The sequence below is a fragment of the Oryx dammah genome, unplaced genomic scaffold, assembly GCF_014754425.2.
Source record: "Oryx dammah isolate SB20612 unplaced genomic scaffold, SCBI_Odam_1.1 HiC_scaffold_14, whole genome shotgun sequence".
NCBI lineage: Eukaryota > Metazoa > Chordata > Mammalia > Artiodactyla > Bovidae > Oryx > Oryx dammah.
This window is the reverse complement of record NW_024070198.1, coordinates 36,486,578-36,507,460: the sequence shown is the minus strand read 5'-3', so window position 1 is coordinate 36,507,460 and position 20,883 is coordinate 36,486,578. Positions and strand designations below refer to the sequence as shown.

Here is a 20,883-nt window from a genome sequence, read left to right as displayed (position 1 = left end):
TTATCTAAATGAAAGGCCATTTTAGGGATCAATTGCTTACCTTTATTTTAAGCTTCATGAAAGCTTAGAGTTTCAATGTAATTGGTCATAGGTCATGGTAAGAGACCTTCACGTTGTAGGTTGTGATGAACATAAAAAGATAGATTTATTAGACATGGTCAAGAGAATTGTTTTGGTTTCCTGAGCAACTCATCTCGATTGATACTTTATCTCTCTCATGCGTAGGATATCAGTTAACACTGACTCACCTTTGAGTCACCAGCTATTGAGTTCTTTAGTGAGGGACTTTCAGCCTCTGTTATCACTCTTGTCAGCCTATATATAAAACCACTTCAGAAAATTTTGTAACATTTTAGACCTAGATTAGTCTATGCAGAATTAGGAGTTTGGATAAAAGTGAACCCCTCATATTAGGTAGAGGGTATATGGATGAATGAGCAGGAGGGAAAGTTTTTTTTGTAATATTATTTGTTATCCTTGTTTTTATTAGTTTCATTACCACTTAGAAGTACTTTTTTCTCCCCAGGAGTACAGAAATTAAAATCATTTCCCAAGTATGAACTTTATTCACCTAGTGTGCCCCAAGGAATTCCATAAATAGAACAATTCTGTGTGGGTTTCTTAAGGAAACCCATATCATAATATATTCAATTTAATATAAGCCTTTGTTTAAAAAGCTTAATGACACAGAAGTATAAAGGTGATACCTGAGGTAGGGAAGCATACTGGCTATTATTAACTTGTTTCTTTGCACTTGCAAGTTTATATCCACACAAAGGACACAGTTTTTAAAAGGTCAGCTGGTAGAGTGACTGAAATCATGGTCATGTGAAATCTGAAGTCCAAGGAAGACAGACAGCTACAATCTTGAACATCATCCATGGTGAATGCTAAGTCCTGAGATGGTTCCTTGTGGAAGGGAAGAAGTTTGCTGTCTGACATGTCTCTAGGAGACCAGCCTTCAAATAAATAAAGTTTGACAGGAAATATTTCTAGAGCATCTCCCTATGCCAAATGCTTTATGTGAACTTTCTCATCTAATCCTGAGTAACCCTATAAGATAGGTTCTAATTATTTTTTAATATAAATTTATTTATTTTAATAGGAGGCTAATTACTTTACAGTATTGTATTGGTTTTGCCATACATCAACATGAATCCGCCACGGGTAGGTTCTAATTATTATACTACATTTACAGATGGGGAGACTGAGGCTCTCAAAGTTGAAATAGCTTGCCCAGGTCTCAAAGCTAATAAGTGTTGGACTTGAAATTCAAAACTAAGTCTTAACTGAAATCTGTATCCTTATCACTGCTTTAAACTACCATGTAAAAAAGAAACTGAGAAGTGAGGGATGCTAAGTGCTTTACATTATTTCTTGTAATCCTTATAACAGCACTGTGAGATAGTTATTATTGTCCTCCTTCTGATTTGAGGAAACTGAGGCTTAAAGGCAAGAGTGGACTCAGGGTCATGTTGCTGCAAAGTGGCAGAACAGGACCCCAAGCCCCGCTGTCTGGCTCCAGAGTCTGCTCTTAACTGCTCTTCTGTACTACCTGCTATAGATGTTTCCTCTCTTCAGGCAACTCCCTGTCTCGCTGGGAGGGCTGGAGGGGTGGGAGAACCACAGAGAGACAGACATGTAAACTGGGTGATCAGTGACAGAAGTGTGTGTAAAGTGCTTTCAGAGTGCAGTTGAGGAAGCTGTGACCAGACGATGGGGGTTGGGAAGGGGGCTGCTGGTTAGAGAGGAGGTGACTTTGAAGGAGAACTTGAAGAGTGTAAATTAGGAACTTACCATCTGGGGCTAGTTACAAGATCACAGTGATTAGCAGACAGACAAGTCTCTCAGGAGAAATAAATAATAGGGCTGTGCTAACCTTGCTGAGTGGGGGAGCTTGGTCTATGAATTGTCTTTTTAGCGTAATATCAGGTGAATTGTCTACACAAAATAGAAGATTTGAAATTTAGCTCCATAGTTTACCAGTATAGAAAATAAAGAGTGTTTCGAACTACTTGTACTTTGTTTTCTTTCTCATTATGTACGGTTTTGTATGTGTACCATACTTTGCATAATAATGGGCACCATACAAGTTATGACTAATAGAGGTTTGTGATGATGTTTAAATGCACCAGGAGAACTCTTTCTTTAAATGACTGCTGAGGTGCCTCTGAAGAACAATGAATGGAGACACATTTTGAAATGATCACCACTGATTTATCTAGTTTATATATTTGGTCTAGGAGATTTGGGAGCACATTTAAGTTTGCCAGTTCCTAATGTGAGAAAGTCAAGACTGTCAGACTAAAAGGCAAAAACCACTCAGAACTCCCAGTGGCCTGCTCATATCTGCTTGTTCTGTTCATTAGGCAAGATGTAGTGCTGTTCATGTTCCTGAGCCTGAGATAAGACTGGTCTCTGAGAGCCTGACTGTAATTGGTCTCTCCATTCTTGAACACAGTAAACCTTTGTTGAAGGGATGAGATGACATTTAAGCTGACTGTTGAAGGATGGTGTGGCTTTAGACCTAGGGAGATGGGATGGAAGTTTAGTGTGGGTAGAAGAAATAGCAAAGGAACAGAATCAGGACACTGTGTACTATCTTTAGGGACATTAAGAAGCCAGTTTGATGAGACTCAAGCACAGAGAAGGGAGAAAACTAGCATCTGTATACCTGTTACCTGCTGAGAACTCTGAGGTACTTCACATGTGTGAACTCTCTAATTAATAGTCCTGTGAAGTAGATTTTTATTTAAAGAAAATAAAGGTCAAAGGCTCTTGTTTTGGGTTCAGAAAATAGTCTTTTTTAAGAAGAGGAAACATAATTTTAGAAGTCACAAAATTCTGAGTAATCGTTGATAACCTGAACCAAGCTAGTGGGGAACGCAGAAGAATAGTAGAAGAGACAGTTTAGCAGTATGAAATTGGGGGAGCGGAGGTGGAACTGGATGGTCGTGAGGAGGAGGTACAAGTTAACTTCAGGTTTATAAGAGTTCATGAAATCAGTGATGCCAATAAGAGAAAACAGGAGAGGAGGAGCAAGTTTGAAGCAAAGGTATTCCATTTACTTTTAAGCATAAATATATGGAATTCATAGATGGAGTGAGAACAAATGATGTTGCTAAGGAAAGTATAGAAGAGAAAGGAAAGAAAAAGAATCCAAGTTGTTTTAGTATACAGAATAAACTTCTAATTCTCCATTATGGGAAATTTCAAGCTTACTCAAAAGTTAAGAGAAATAGTTTGATAAACCCCATTATCTGTAGCCAGACAGTCATTAACTTGTAGTTACTTTTGATCAACTGTATCTTCCCATGCTCCCCTCCTTTGATTATTTTGAAACAAATATCTAGGAACTGGGACCATAATCTGTGTTTGTATGACTCTAAGTCATGTTTACACAACGCCTTGCCTCCTTGACAAGGCCTCATCCAATTTTTACATGAATATTTTGAGAAATAGAAGGCAAGCAATGTTTCGAGACAGTTGTGCCTTTTTTATTGTTATTATTATCTCTTAATTGGTCAAAAGTTTTCCATTTTATTGAGTTGAAAACTCTAGCTGATTTATTATTATGGCAAGGATGCAAGAACCCATGGTGAAGTCCAAAGTAGATTTAGGCCTGAGAATATTTTTACATTGGGTTTGTAGTAAAGCCTTTTCTCTAAAGATCACAGTGTTTGCAAACAGTTCTACTGCTGCCATGTGATGGAGATGTCACCAGCTGGCATTCAGGGTGCTTATAGAACAGTCTTGAAACATCTTAGAGCAAAAACATATTTTAGATGTTAAAAAAGATTCTCTCGGATCCACAAATGAGAAAAAGGCTTGGCATTTCTTGTAAGTGTAAAATTTTAAATATGTATTTTTAAAATGTTATCAAAGTAACATATTTTAAAATTAAACATGGTTTTTCTTTTAAACTTTTACTGCAGTATAACTCACTGCTTAAAAAGCATACTAACTGTAAAAGTTCAGTGAATTTTTACAAAATGAATAAAACAGCATTCAGAACAAGGAATAGAATATTACCAGCAATCAGGAGGTCCCTCATATGCTACCTTCCCTGCTCTGCTTAGGAGTAACTACTGTCCTGCCATCTACCACCATTGCTTTTTGTGGGGGGGCGGTGAGGCGGGGTGCCTGTTTTTTAACTTTTATAAATTGAGCCATAGTGTTTACACTCATTGTTTTTCTGGTTCTTTGACTCAACAGTACATTTGTGAGATTGTTTCCATGTTATTGTGTATAGATATAGTTTGTTCATTATATTTGCTGTGGTGTCTTCCACACGTACCTCGATTTATCCCTTCTGTTGATAGACAGTTGGATGTTGCTGTTATGAGTATTCTTACACATGTTTTTGGTGAACATTTATGCACATTCTGTTGGGGATCTGGGATTGCTGAGTCATAGGTTAAGCGTCTATCCTGGTGTAGTAGATATAGCCACACACTTTCACAGTAGTTACAATAGCACACTCGCAGTTTCACATCCTTTTCCACATTTGATATCATCTGTCTTTTCATTTGGAGAACCTGTCTGCCAGTGTAGGAGACTTAAAGACACGGGTTTGATTCCTGGGTCGGGAAGATCCCCCGGAGTGGGGCCTGGTAACCCGCTCTGGTATTCTTGCGTGGATAATTCTATGGACAGAGGAGCCTGGTGGGCTACAGTCCATAGCGTTGCAAAGAGTTGGATACGACTGAAGCGACTTACCATGTATTCATGCATGTCTTTTCATTTGAGTTAATGTACATAATTTTAAAATCAAACATAATAGAAGGACTGATAAAACCAATGATTACTTCCCTAAACCCTCTACTTTCCTCCTGTAAGTCACAGTCTTCAGTACCATTTATATTTCTGTTTTTAGCGACTTTTAATTCAAGAGGCAATGATAAATAGCATAGATTTTGAAGCCAGACTGCTTAGATTCTCTTCTTGGCTTTACCACTTACTAATTGTGTAACCTTGAGCAAGTGTTTTAAACCTCTCTGTGTCTCAGTTTCTTCATCTACAAAATGGGGATTAATTATAGTATCTGTCTTACAAAATTGCGAGAATTAATAAATGACTTATGTAGTAAGTACTCAGTAAACATTAGCTGTACTAATTAATTATGACATTACCTATATTGTTCAACCAAGTCATACAGTCAGTTGTCTTGCTTCAGCATCTTTAAATATTTTCTATTGATTGACTTCCTTCTAAGATAGATGAAGATTTAGCTAAATGATACCTTCTCACCTTCCTTTTGGAGAAGGAAATGGCCACCCACCCCAGTATTCTTGCCTGGAGAATCCTGTGGACAGAGGAGCCTGGTGGGCTGCTGTCCATGGGGTTGCACAGAGTCAGACACGACTGAAGCGACTTAGCATGCATGCATGCATTGAGTCGGACATGACTGAAGCGACTTAGCAGCAGCAGCATGCATTGGAGAAGGAAGTGGCAACCCACTCCAGTATTCTTCCCTGGAGAATCCCAGGGACATGGAAACCTGGTGGGCTGCCCTCTGTGGGGTCGCACAGAGGCGGACACGACTGAAGCGACTTAGCAGCAGCAGCAGCAGCAGCGCGTTCCTTTCTGTCTTTTCCCAGTCCAGTTATGTCGCTATTTTCAGCTCATTCACTGAACTGCACCCTTCATTATATATGATAACAATTATGTTCTATTCAGACTTAAATCTTCCTTGATTGCTATATATACCTTATTGCTAGGTCTGTACAATTTGCCAAATATGCTGGTTTATGCTTCCTTTTCTATACTACAGTTTAAAAATCTTTGAGCCATTCAAGTAAGTTCCTAGAGTCAAGTTTGAATTCTTTTATATCCTCTTACCAAATTGTCTTAACCAAATCTTCAAGATTTAATTGAAAAATGAACCTCTTCCTTATTTCTTCTTTTATTCCCTATTTTCTGGAGATTTCCTTCTTGGAGTTTTCATCACCTTCCCCAAACTGGACTTGTCCCTTGGTTTGCCACAGTCTGTCATCTGGGTTCAGGACATCATTGCCTTCTTGACTTGGATCCCCTGTTTCCTGGATTACATTCTTCTTTCTTGCTTTCGACCCTCATTTTGTTGGCATGTATGTCATGTAACTTTTTAATAAAGGATACAGTCTCCAGCAAGGCTCTTTGTTCTCTCTGAACCTATTGTGTGAAATGGGGAAATGATCTGCAGCTGTGCCTCACCCTGTTGTTGCTGAGTGAGAATCAAGCACAGTAGTATATGTGAAACCATGCCCATCCTTGTCAGATCACTGCAGACCAGGTTTAGAGCATGTGTTCCAGCAGAAATCAGGGTGGTCATCAAGTCAGCCTCAGAACTGTAGACCAGGCTCTGGAGTTATGTTGGGGTTCTTTTATGGACAAATTGTGCCCCCAAAATGTTAAAGCCCTAACCTTCAGTGTAATTATTTGAGATAATAGGGCCTTTAAGGAGGTAATTAACATTAAAGAGTTCATAAGGATGGAGTTCTAATCCTAGTGAGACTGGCTCCTTACAAGAAAAGGAAGAGATACCAAAAGTATGTGTGCAGAGTATGTGTGAGCAGAGGATACAGCAAGAAGGTGGCTGGCTGTGAGCCAGGAGAGAGCTCTTACCAGAAACCAGCTCTCCTGGCATCTTGATCTTTGACTTCCACTGTAAGAAAACAAGCTTCTGTTTTTCATGCCACCCAGTCTGTGGGATTCTGTTGTGCCAGTGCTAGGAAACTAATATAGGTTCCAGTTTTGGCTCCAGTGTGTAGTGTTTGTGAGGCATCTAGGACTGTTTCCTTATGTACAGTGTGCTAATGCCTGGTTTGGGGGAGTTAAGTGAGCAAACAAGTGCTTTATACAGTCAGTCCCTGGTATGGTAGCCATTCAGTAACTCTTTCTCATAACCCTTAAAACAACCTGTAAGTTACTTTATTTTATTTTAGTTAGGAAAGGAGAGATTTATTGTTTTGTCAGGCAAAGGGGGACACACTGGGCTTCTGCCTTGAAAAACTGTGTGTCCCCTATAAGTTATTTTAATGGAAAGTGTCGTGTATGGTTTTGTTTCTTTAATCAGATAATTCTAACCAAACATTTACATATCAAAACAATGACAAGAACAATTATCTCTAGGTAACTGGGTTAGATTTTTTAAAAGTAGCTTTATTGAGATATAATTCATACTCCAAATTCATCTATTTAAACCTACAATTCAGTGGTTTTCAGTATATTCACAGATACGTACTACTGTCATTATTGTCATTTTAAACCATTTTTTATCAACTCAAAAACAAAACCCCATACCCTCAACCATCATCCTCCTTACCCATCTATCACCCTAAACCGTAAGCAACCACTAATTATTTTCTGTCTCTGTAGATGTCTTTATTCTCGATTTTCATATGAATGAAATCATGTAATTTGTGGCTTTGGGGCTTATTAGCTACCTCTATTTTAGAGAAGGAAATGGCAACCCACTCCAGTATTCTTGCCTGGAGAGTCCCAGGGATGAAAGAGCCAAGGGGGCTGCCTTATGTGGGGTCGCACAGAGTCGGACACGACTGAAGCAGCTTAGCAGTAGCAGCTACCTCTATTTGAATATTTTTCTGCTTTTCTCTCTCTCTCCCCGCTTCCCACTGGCCCTCCCATTATGTTTATGTTGGTATACTCAGTGGTATCATTTATCTAAGGCTCAGTTTGTGTTTCTTCATCCACCACCCCCCACACCCACCCCCTGTTCTTTGGCTTGGCAACCTCTGTTGCTCTGTCTTCCAGTTCACTACTTTTTTTTCTTCTACAAGTTCATAGCTACTGTTCAGAGCCCTTTTGTTGAACTTGAAAATTTCTCTGTACTTTAAATTTTATTGTATTTTTCAAGCCCAGAATTCACACTTTTTTTAATATATATTTTTAAAAATATATCAATGCATCCATTGATATTAAAGATTTCATGTGACATTGTCATAATACCTCCTTTTACTTCTATAATCATGCTTTAAACATTTTTTGCACAAACATGTTTTTAGGAGCTATTTTAAAGTCTTTTTCTGTTAAGTCCAACACCTGGTCATTTTAACTGGCAGGTTGTAGTTTGTGTTGCCTGCTTTCTTTCTGCTTTACAGATTATGCAGTCCTGTTTATAATCTTCATATTTTTTGTTGGAAACCAAGTATTTTAGATAATACATTATAGTAACTGGCTACTGTCCCCCTCGCCCAGGGTTTAGTGTGTGTTTGTTTAATGATTGTTTTAGTGACTTGCTTGGATTATTTTAGTGGCGTGTTAAGCCTCTGACATGACTTTTGTTTTCAACAATGCCCTGGAATGTTCCCTGGCTCTAGCTGTTGGATGTTAGATGGAAGTGAGATGCGGGGGTGGCAGAAGCCTAAAGTCCTCTTGGGTTGCCTCTCTTGGCAGAGAACCACTGTGTCATGAACCAGGGCAAGGACAATCCAAGATGTGTTATGCCCAAGATAGAGTCTGTGTTTCTCAAGTGGGGACAGGGTCAATGAAAGGAGCTCCCAATTTCTTGAGCACTCTTGCCCTGAACTTAACCTCATCATAGATAGTTGAGGGCCAGATGAGAAACACTGATGACCTGTTCTTTCCTCTGACAGGGATTTGGAGTTGGGGTGGTGGTGATGGCAAGGCAGCCTGTGTTCCTGGCTTCAGCAGTCCAGAGTGAAATCTCTTTCTTGCTGAGCCTATTGGTGGGAGCAGTCTCGACTTCAGCACCACAGATTGTCATCTTTCTTACCACGTTTCTATAGGTTTTCTTGATTAGAAGTTTCTTTACTTGCTGTTTGCCCTTGGAACCATTTCCAGAGGCCTTGATATTTGTTTTAATAATTTCCCCAGTTTTACTGGGAGCAAGTCAATGGAGTATCTCATGCTGTTGTTACGAAAGACCATCTTCCCAGATTGGTTTTTAAAGTTTTCTACAAGAGGAAATACAGATAGCTTGTAAAAGGTTTGTCTTCTGGGAACTTGAGTGAGAAAACTGACAGTTTTAAGTTGATAGGTTAACAAGAGATAAAGGCTAATGAAAGGATTTTGTGAAAGGGTGGGAAGACAAAGTTCAGTTCAGTCACTCAGTTGCTCTGACTCTTTGCAACCCCGTGGACTGCAGCACACCAGGCTTCCCTGTCAATCACCAACTTCCGGAGCTTACTCAAACTCATGTCCATTGAGTCTGTGATGCCATCCAACCATCTCATCCTCTGTTGTCCCCTTCTTCTCCTGCCTTCAATCTTTCCCAGCATCAGGGTCTTTTCTAGTGAGTCAGTTCTTTGCATCAGGTGCCAAAGTATTGGAGTTTCAGCTTCAGCATCAGTCCTTCCAGTGAATATTCAGGACTGATTTCCTTTAGAATGGACTAGTTGGATCTCCTTGCTGTCCAAGGGTCTCTCAAGAGTCTTCTCCAACACCACAGTTCAAAAGCATCAATTCTTCGGGGCTCAGCTTCCTTTATAGTCCAACTCTCACATCCATACGTGACTACTGAAAGAACCATACCTTTGACTAGACAGACCTTTGTTGGTAAAGTAACATCTCTGCTTTTTAATATGCTATCTAGGTTGGTCATAACTTTTCTTCCAAGGAGCAAGTGTCTTTTAATTTCATGGCTGCAATCACCATCTGCAGTGATTTTGGAGCCCCCCAAAATAAAGTCTGTCACTGTTTCCCCATCTGTTTGTCATGAAGTGATGGGACCGGATGCCATGATATTAGTTTTCTGAATGTTGAGCTTTAAGCCAACTTTTTCACTCTCCTCTTTCCCTTTCATCAAGAGGCTCTTTAGTTCTTAGCTTTCTGCCATGAGGGTGGTGTCATCTGCATATCTGAGGTTATTGATATTTCTCCCGGGAATCTTGATTCCAGCTTGTGCTTCCTCCAGCTCAGCATTTCTCATGATGTACTCTGCATACAAGTTAAATAAGCAGGGTGACAATATATAGCATTGACGTACTCCTTTTCCTATTTGGAACCAGTCTGTTGTTCCATGTCCAGTTCTAACTGTTGCTTCTTGACTTGCATCCAGATTTCTCAGGAGGCAGGTCAGGTGGTCTGGTATTTTCCATGGTTTGTTTGCATCCACACAGTCAAAGGCTTTGGCATAGTCAATAAAACAGAGGTAGATGTTTTTCTGGAACTCGCTTTTTCCATGATCCAATGGATGTTGGCAATTTGATCTCTGGTTCCTCTGTGTTTTCTCAATCCAGCTTGAATGTCTGGAAGTTCACGTACTGTTGAAGTCTGGCTTGGAGAATTTTGAGCATTTCTTTACTAGCATGTGAGATGAGTGCAGTTGTGCAGTAGTTTTAGCATTCTTTGGCATTGCCTTTCTTTGGGATTGGAATGAACACTAATCTTTTCCAATCCTGTGGCCACTGCTGAGTTTTCCAAGTTTGCTGGCATATTGAGTGCAGCACTTTCACAGCATCATCTTTTAGGATTTGAAATAGCTCAACTAACATTCCATCACCTCCACTAGCTTTGTTTGTAGGGATGCTTCCTAAGGCCCGCATTTCAGGATGTCTGGCTCTAGGTGAGTGATCACACCATCGTGATTATCTGGGTCATGAAGATCTTTTTTTATAGTTCTTCTGTGTATTGTTGCCACCTCTTCTTAATTAATATCTTCCGCTTCTGTTAGGTCCATACCATTTCTGTTCTTTATTGTGCCTGTCTTTGCATGAAATGTTCCCTTGGGAAGACAAAAGGAAGGTATAGAAGTAGCCTGCTTCATTGTTTAGATTCCTTTATGAGCTTGAGCTACTAAAGACCTGAACTAAAAGTTTTGAAAACCAAGTGTTCTTTGAAAGTGTGTGGATTCTGTTTATTAACTTGTGAACAAGTGGCTTTTGTTTTGTTTTGTTGAAGTATAGTTTAATTGGCAGTGTTGTGTTAATTACTGCTATACAGCAAAGTGACTCAGTTATACACACATATATTAATACATTCTTTTTCATATTCTTTTCCATCATGGTTTATCACAGAATGTTGAATATAGTTCCCTGTGCTATACAGTAGGACCTAGATGTCTATCCATTCTATATGTTAAAACTTACATGTGTTAACCCCAACCTCCAACTTTATCCCTCTCCCAAATCCCTCCCCCTTGGCAACCACCAGGCTGTTCTCTGTGTCCTTGATTTTTCATGGATAGGTTCATTTGTGTCATATTTTAGATTCTTCAGGGACTTCCCAGGTGGTTCAGTGGTTAATGCAGGGGTCCCTGATTCAAGACCTGGTTGGGAAACTAAGATCCCACATGCTGCGTGACTTGGCCTTAAAAAAGAAACAGTGGAAACAGTGGCTGACTTTATTTTGGGGGGCTCCAAAATCACTGCAGATGGTGACTGGAGCCATGAAATTAAAAGATGCTTACTCCTTGGAAGGAAAGTTATGACCAACCTAGACAGCATATTAAAAAGCAGAGACGTTACTTTGTCAACAAAGGTCCATCTAGTCAAGGCTATGGTTTTCCAGAGGTCATGTATGGATGTGAGAGTTGGATTATAAAGAAAGCTGAGTGCCGAAGAATTGATGCTTTGAACTGTGATGTTGGAGAAGACTCTTGAGAGTCCCTTGGACTGCAAGGAGATCCAGCCAGTCCATCCTAAAGGAAATCAGTCCTGGGTGTTCATTGGTAGGACTGATGTTGAAGCTGAAACTCCAGTACTTTGGCCACCTGATGCGAAGAGCTGACTCATTTGAAAAGACCCTGATGCTGGGAAAGATTGAGGGCAGGAGGAGAAGGGGACGACAGAGGATGAGATGGTTGGATGGCATCACCGACTCAATGAACATGGGTTTGGGTGGACTCCAGGAGTTAGTGATGGACAGGGAGGCCTGTCGTGCTGCGGTTCATGGAGTCTCAAAGAGTCAGACACGACTGAGCAACTGAACTGAACTGATAAGTTACATTACATGGTATCTGTCTTTCTCTTTCTGACTTACTTCACTTAGTACGATAATCTCTAGCTGCATCTGTTGACCTGTGCTGCTGCAAGTGGCGTTATCTTGTTCTTTTTTATGGCTGAATAATCTTTGGTTGTATGTGTGTAGCACATCTTCCTTATTCGTTCATCTGTCTGTGGACATGTAGAGGTTGTTTCTCTGTCTTGGCTGTTGTGAATAGTGCTACTGTGAACATAGGGGTGCATGTATTTTTCTGAATTATAGTATTGTCTGGATATATGCCCAGGAGTATGATTGCTGGATCATATGGTAATTCTGTTTTTAGTTTTCTGAGGAACCTCTCTGTTGTTTTCTAGAGTGACTATGACCACACCAACTTGCATTACCACCAACCAGGTAGGAGGGTTCCCTTTTCTCCATACCCTCCCCAGCATTTGTCGTTTGTAGACTCTTTAATAATGGCCATTCTGACCAGTTTGAGGTAGTACGTCATTGTAATAATTTTGATTTGCATTTCTTTGATAATTAGTGATGTTGAGCATCTTTTCATGTGCTTACTGGCCATCTGTATTTATTCTTTGTGGAGAAATGTCTTTTTAGATCTTCTGCCCATTTTTATTTTGGGCTGTTTTCTTGTTCAGTTATATGAATTGTTGGTATATTTCAGAAATTAAGCCCATGTCAGTTGCATCATTTGCAAATATTTTCTCCCGATCTGTAGGTCATCTTTTTGTTTTGTTTATTTATTTATTTTTGCGGTACAAAAGCTTATAAGTTTGATTAGGTTCTATTTGTTTATGTTTATTTCTATTGCCTTGGGAGGTTGACCTATGAAAATACTGGTATGATTTATGTCAGAGAACGTTTTGCCTATGTTCTCCTCTCGGAGTTTTACGGTATCATGTCTTAAAGTCTTTAAGCCATTTTGATTCTGTTTTTGTGAATGATGAGAGGGTGTTGAACAAGTAGCTTTATCCCACTGTTTAGTGTGCTATTTTTTAATGGAATACATTTTTTAATTTTAGTTTATTTTTGTGCAGAAATCCTTTCAGCAACACCCCTAGAAGTATTAATAAACCCAAATTAGATTTTATTGCTTGTAACATTGAAGTCACACACCTGTGAGAAATTTCTTAATTGAATTTTAGCTTTATATTTGACAAGAAAAGGTAATTCATGGAGCAGCTGTGATTTAGCACCTGGATCATTCAAAGTTGCTAGTGTATGTAGTGCTTTTTGCGATTTTTTGTTTCTAATAGAGTGACTGTAACATGTTCTTCAGGAGTCATAAGGCTTATTAAAAACACTCAGCTACCACATCATCTGTCATTTCTATGATAGATGTAGTTTCTAACTTTTTTCCTCTCAGAAATTTGGCGCCAGTCTGTCTGAATCAAATACCTTCAGTGGAAGTTAAGAAACTAAAGGGGCCTTTCTGCTCTCCATCCATTTCAGAAACAGCAGAAGAGCACTGAGCGTTGTCTGTGTGCCTTCTCACCTTTCCCTGAGAAGTGCCTTTCTTTACTCCTGTTTTAGCGGGCAACCGTAAAATAGTATTTCTCTCCCTCTAACAATCTTTTTCAGTATAAACTGTTGAGGGCCATTCATATTTTCTTAATGTTTGTTTCATTTTTAATGTTGGATTTTTAGAAACCAGATCGATTTACATGCTTCAGTCCTGATGGTATGTGTGAGGGGTTAGATAATTGTAAGACCAGATTACATCTGAGACTTCAAGGCGTAAATGCCCAGCAGTTTTTAAATCACCATAAGATAAAGAAGAATGAAAGCAGTGTGTGTGGTCTACCATGATACAGGACCTAAAGCCGAATGTTTAGGGTTTGAGTAGGCTTTGAGGAATAGGAGAAACCTTCACTTTGTGCAAAAGGCTTGAAAGCAGGAATACACATGGCATCTTCTGGGTTCATGAGGTGACTACTCTTCTAGATTGGAAAGTTTCTATTAAGGAAAAATGCTATTGGAAACATTGGTTTTGGTAGACCTTGAATATGAAACCAAGAACTTTTGACTATCTTTTATATTGTATGGTTAGTGAGAAGGCATAAAGCTTTTGAGCAGGCAGATGTCATACCTAGTGACAGCAAGTAGGGTTAATTGAAAACTATAGACCCTCACCTCCAATTTTCTCTTATTTTCTTTATCCTTTGCTTAAATGGAGAGGTACGAATTATGTGTCAAAGTAAAGATTTTTAAAGCTGCAGTTTGTAACTTACCACAAGCATCTCCATAAAAACCTAGAGTATTAACAATGAACACATAAAGACCTGAATAATTCATAGGTAACGGAAGTGTTTGTTTATAAACACTACATAATGGAAATGTTATGTAGTTTGAGCTTTGATGAAGTCAGAATAGCTTGAATTCTGGTTGTGCTACTCACCATGTAATGTTGAACAAATTCTTTAACCTTTCTAACCCTCACTTCATCTGGAAAGGGAAGCTAGTAATATTGCCCACTCAGGATTGTGAGCATGAATAAGATACAAAGCATGTAAAGCTCTTAGCACACTGCCTGGCAAATAGTAAACATCTCTGATAAATACCTTTGCTACTGTTAATTGTTGTTGTGTTATTATTTATCATTATCTAGTACTAATCACTATCCAGTTATATTGTTTCCATGGAACAGGGCATTCTGAATTTTGATCTTGTTACTGTAGGAACAAGATCCCATCTGGTCCAGAAGGAATCTCTCTCCTCCCCACTCAAGTGTCAGAGCCCACTGGTTGGCCTTAGATTTTCTTTAACTTTCTTCCCGGAGTCCTGCCTGGTGAGTGAGGTCATGCCAGAAAAACCAGGAAGTTTTGACTGCCGCCAAGAAAGCACCATTTACAGCCAGTTATGCGGGGGAGTGGTAAACTTTGGTTTTATAATTTAAGTATTCGGTGTTTTGTTTTGTGTTGTTTCCTACAGGTAGGTTTTGTTACTGTGCTTTAAAGTGTGCTGTTTATTATTCAGAAATTTAGACTTATCTTTACTTTTGTCAGGTATAAGCCTTTTTTCCCGTTCCAAACCTTGCAAGGATTTGAAGACGACGATGAAAAGCTTATCCATATACAACAATGGGCACTTACTGAAGGCCGCCTTAAAGTTACATTGCTGGAATGTAGCAGGTATGTTCTTTGTTATTACTACCTTAGAGGAAAGAAGGTATTCCAAAAATGCACTTGAGCAGTATTTGTGCTTGTTCCCCTCTGTGTTAATTTATATTATATTATCTGTAAATTCTTTTGTGGTAAATTTCATAAGAGTAGTCCTTTCCAACTTATAGAAAATATAAACTATATTTTAAAAAGCATGCTAATGGGGGGAATCATTTATCCTGCAGTAATTTCCAGACTTCTTAGATACATAATGCTCTGTTGGCATATTTCTTACTACCTGTTAGAAAGCTGTTCATAGCATAACAGTTTGGAAAATTGTTTTTGATAATTAAAAATACCCTGGAAAGTTGCAAAACCAGACTTGTAAACCCTTGTGATTCTTAAATTTTAAGCTGGAAGGGAATCTCAGAAATAATCTGGCCCAGCCTCTTTATTTTTCCATCCCTATAGTCTAAGCTGTGTCTATACGTTGCTTGAACTACTTACTACATTAGCCTCCTTCCTTATCTCCTAACACTGGTTACCAATGTGACAGGCAGAATAAGCTTTTCAAAATGCGTATCTGATTGGCCCTTTCCTACTTAAAATCCTCTTAATGGCTTCCCCATTCCCCTTAGACTATAGACCCAAATCATTACCATGACATGCATGCCCCTCTTTACCTCTCTAGTTTCTTTTTGTACTCAGCCCCTCACTCACAGTGCTTCAGCCAAATAGGCCTTCTTAGAGAAGAGGATGGCAGATTTTTCCTCTAAAGTGCCAGATAAGTAAATAGTGTAGGCTTTGGCATTCACATGGTTTCTTTTGCAATTACTCAACTCTGCCTTGTAGTAAGAAAGCAGTCATAGATAAGACAGTAGGCAAATGAATGGGCATGACTTGACTGTGTAAGCATAAAGCTGTATTATATGAATTTCATAATTTTTGTGTGTCATAAAGTTCTTTTGATTTTTTTTTTTAACCATTTAAAAATGTGGAAACCATTGGTAGCCCACAGGCCATAGAAAAACAAACAGTGGACTGGATTTGGTCCATGGACCATAGTTCGCCATTCCCAGCCTTAGATATTTAAACATACCAAGCTCCTTGTGTCTATTGCTTGTGGCTTTTAACCACTAGCTACTGTTGTCTCCTTTGCTCACTATTCTCTTGCTGCATCTGAGATACTGCTCACCTAAAGCCTTGGGTCAGTCTTGGACCCAAGACTATGAAGGCATCAAGAGAGTATGGTAAAGCATTATTTAGGTCGTGTTGAATTGAGATCAATGATACGAAGAAAAACATGACAATTTGTGAAGTATATGTATCCTACTTTATTTTAATAAGGACCTGTATAACAAAGAATATATAAGAAACCAGTAAAGATTTTTATGGGGAAAAGGTGAAGGAAACTGGGTTAATGATGCTGGACAAGGGTGAAGGTGGGAGCCAAACTTCTCACTATAAACTTTTTTTGTACTGTTTGTTTTTTTGTGACTGTATCACCTTGTCAAAAAATAAAAATAAAGACCAGTATTTTTGGAGAGTTGAAGGACAAAGCCTGGACAGTGGTTCATGTTCTTATGTTAGTCCTTGTAGGCTTGGGTTATATAGTGCTAGCACCTTTTCCCGGGTGACAGCTTAATCTTGGAAACAAGCACGCTGTCTCAATAGTTTTTAGTCACTATGGTTACACACCTGACCGTGTAAAGTTACTTAGTGTTGTGGTGCTGTGTATTATTCACATAGTTTAAGGCATACTTAAAATTGTTAATGGAGGAGAGAATAAATTATTGTTTTCAACTCATCCTTGCTTTTTTGTCTTTGTGTTGAGAAGTTGAAACATTCATCTCATTTTTATTAAAATCTTTTTTACATTATTTTCTTCTAACATTTTTGTTACTATAAAAATAGAACTCTCAATTCATATAGTGTCCAAGTTTCTAGAATTCACACTAAAGGAAATATACTATTATAATCTCAGTATTTTAAGTTTTCCCCCTACTGAATATAAATTCATCTTGTGTGGTTTATTGTAACTTCTAAAACAGAAAATGACACTCTAGAAAAAACAGAAGAACAAATAATAATGCCCCCCTTTTTGGAGGAAGAACAAAAAAATACTTTTCGTTTATTTCAATTTTGGAAGCTTAAGGCTTAAGAGCTCTTAAGATATTTTTACCATGACTGCTTCACTTAGTGATGTGAAAAGTTGTTCAGTTGCTAAGTAGTATCCGACTCTTGGTGACCTCATGAACTGTAGCATGCCAGGCTCCTCTGTCCTCCACTATCTCTTGGAGTTTGCTCAGATTCAGGTCCATTGAGTCGGTAATGCTATCTAACCATCTCATCTTTTGCCGCCCACTTCGCCTTTTGGCTTCAGTCTTTCCCAGCTTTAGGGTTTTTTTCCAATGAGTCAGCTCTTTACATCAGATGGCCAAAGTATTAGAGCTTCAACTTCAGCATAAGTCCTTCCAATTAGTATTCAGTGTTGATTTCCTTTAGGATTGACTGGTTTGATCTCCTTGCTGTCCAAGGGACTCTCAAGAGTCTTCTCCAACACCACAGTTCAAAAGCATCAATTCTTTGGCACACAGCCTTCTTTATGGTCCAACTTTCACATCCATACATGACTACTGGAAAAACCATAGTTTTGACTACATGGACCTTTGTTGGCAAAGTGATATCTTTGCTTTTTATTTTTTATTTAATATAAATTTATTTATTTTAATTGGAGGCTAATTACTTTATAATATTGTATTGGTTTTGCCATACATCAGCATGACTCTTTGCTTTTTAATCTTTGCTTTATAATATGGTGTCTAGGTCTTCCAAAGAGCAAGCGTCTTTTAATTTCATGGCTGCAGTCACTGTCAGCAGTGATTTTGGATCCCAAGAAAAGAAAATCTGTCACTACTACTCTTCCCTTTCTGCTTGCCATGACATGATGGGACCTGATGCCTTGATTTTAGTTTTTTTGAATGTTGAGTTTCAAGACAGCTTTTTCACTCTCCTCTTTCACCCTCATGAAGAGTCTCTTTAGTTCCTCCTTACTTTCTGCCATTAGAGTAGTATCATCTGCATATCTGAGGTTGTTGACATTTCTCCTGGCAATCTTGATTCCAGCCTGTGGTTCATCCAGCCCAGCGTTTCACATGATGTACTACTCTGCACAGAAGTTGACAATATACAGCCTTGTTGTACTACTTTCCCAATTTTGAACCAGTGAGTTCCATGTCTGGTTGTAATTGTTACTTCTTGACCTGCCTACAGGTTTCTCAGGAAACAGGTTAAGATGGTCTGGTACTCCTATCTCTTAAAGAATTTTCCACAGTTTGTTGTGATCCACACAGTCAGAGACTTTAGCACAGTCAATGAAGCAAAAGTAGATATTTTTCTGGAACTCCCTTGCTTTCTCCATGATCCAGCAAATGTTGGCAATTTAATCTCTGGTTCCTCTGCCTCTTTGAAACCCAGCTTCATGTGAAAATATTTGAAACAAATAGAAGAGTGTTTTAGAATGATCACATTTTTGAAAGAGTGTAAACCAGTTAAGATTAGAACATATCTGTAGACCACTTGTATGTAGATAAAATTGTTCTAAATTAGCATGCTATCATGATTCGAAGTTTCTTGGGTTTTTAACGTTTAGGCATGCGTGTTCACACTTCTCCTCCTTGAGACCTATTTAAACATGTCCAAGTTGTTACAGTGTCATAGGGATCACTTAGTATTGTCATGTTCGTGCATGCTTAGTCTCTTAAGTTGTGTCAGCCCATGGACTGCAGCCTGCCAGGGTCCTCTGTCCATGCGCTTCTCTAGGCAAAAACTCTAGAGTGGTTTGCCATTTCCTCCTACAGAGGATCTTCCCAATCCAGGAGTCAGACCTGCATCTGCTGCGTCTCCTGCATTGGCAGGAGGATTCTTTACCACTGAGCCACCTGGGAAGCCCAATGTTGTTATAGTTTTAATTTAATATAATATTTTTTTAATTTTTATCTTTTGGTTGCCCTGGGTCTTTACTGCTGCACATGTGCTTTCTCTAGCTGCCATGAGAGGGGCTACTCTTTGTGGCAGTGCAAAGGCTTCTGACTGTGGTGGCTTCTGTGGTGTGACACAGGCTCTGGGCACGTGGGCTTCAGTAGTTGCGTCACGCAGGCTCAGTAGCTGGGGCCTGTGGGATCTAGAGCACAGACTCAGAAGTTGTGGCACATGGGCTTCCGTAGCGTGTGGAATCCTCTTGGACCAGGGATCAAACCCATGTCCCCTGCATTAGCAGGTAGATTCTTATCCACTCTGCCACCAGGGAAATCCCCTAGCTTAATATTCTTTTAAATGTTTGTTTCTTAAGCATTTTTGAACTTGACCTTGAATCAAGTAAAATATAACTTTAATAATGTTTTCCTGAAATCCAGGAAAGGATCATACTCATCACCCACAGACAGTGATGGCTTTCTGCAAGGATTTCTTTATTTTTTTAAACTTTATTTTGAAATAATAAAATGGTTGGTTCTCTGTGAGGATTTTTTTCTTTCTTAACTTTATTTTGAGTTTCAGACTGCCAGAAGTCTGTGTGAAGATTTACCAAACTTAGCTGTTGTAATTTAAGAGTAAATTTTGCCAAAGAAGAAACAAGTTAGAAGTATTCATAGACAACCATTTACTGAAAATATCGGAGTTGTACAGCTTTATGCTTCAGAAGGCAACGTGAAGTAGAAATAATCCTGACTTTTGAGTTAGCAAGTGCTATGTTCACATCCTGGCCTTACGGTTTTACTGTTAGTTACATGTTCTTGGGCAAGTTACACATCTGTAAAAATGGACAAGTGTGCTGCTTTGCTGGTGATTGTGATCAGAGATGGTAAATAAACTATAGTGCCTGTTGCTGCTGCTAAGTCGCTTCACTTGTGTCTGACTCTGGGCAACCCTAGGAACAGCAGCCCACCAGGCTCCTCTGTCCACGGGATTCTCCAGGCAAAAGTACTGGAGTGGGGTGCCATTACTACACACTAAGGCCTCAGTAGATGTAACTTCTGTTATTATGCCTTGATATAATCATTCTCATATTTATCAAGAAAAAAGTAAATCTTTATAGAAAACTGGGTTTTTTGGACATTTAGTTGTGAGAACTGGAATTTGAATTTCATTAATTTGAAAGAATGTTGCACCGTGAAGGGAAGTTGTTTTCTAATTATATGAAATACAGTTTTGAATTTCCCAAATAAAGCTTGGGAATGGAAACATAGTTGTGTTTGTAAAAATTGGTTCTTACACCTTGCTTTTATCAAATGTTTTAGAAAGCAACACAGTCATTCTGAAGTTGCCTTTTTTTTTTTTTTTTGCATTGACTAAAGTTAGTTTTTTAATCACAGAAGATCTCAACTGCTGTGTTTGTAGTACTGCTATTAGAAGACTAAATTATTTCACATTAGTGTTGCAGTCACTAAGATTATTAAGATTATTTTTATAGTTCAGCTTCTAAGAGGATTTTAGATACTTTGCAAAAGAAAATATTATTCCCATGTGCAGTTAAATAGAAGATCAGTTAGATCAAAAACAGTCTTGTAGAAAAGAGGTCAGTTTTCTGGAGAAGGAAACTTGATAGGTTTCTTAGTTTTTAATCTCTTGATAAACCATGCCTGCTTTTCAGGGGAAGAGAGATTCTGATGTCAAATTCTAGAAGGGATTTGCCCCTACATCTTTGTACATTAAACAGTGTAGTGGGCCTCTTCTCATCTCATCTCATCTCTTCTGTTTTCCTGGTTTTAGCAACCAGTGATATTTTTAAGAAACAAGCTAAGATTATAGTCAGTGAAAGCAAAGCCTGTAAAGTTTTGTTGTGTGAGAGTTCTGTACTCTAAAGCAGTATATTTAG

General features: G+C 38.8%; 1 protein-coding gene across 1 annotated transcript in view; it reads left to right on the top strand.

The window, feature by feature from the left end:
- Positions 1-20,883, top strand: part of PDZD8 (PDZ domain containing 8) — a 77,717-nt gene that overhangs the window by 12,638 nt on the left and 44,196 nt on the right. Inside the window, exon 2 of the mRNA XM_040254768.1 lies at positions 14,913-15,038. Within this exon, the coding sequence (XP_040110702.1) occupies positions 14,913-15,038 (126 nt within the window). The remainder of the gene's footprint in view (positions 1-14,912; positions 15,039-20,883) is intronic.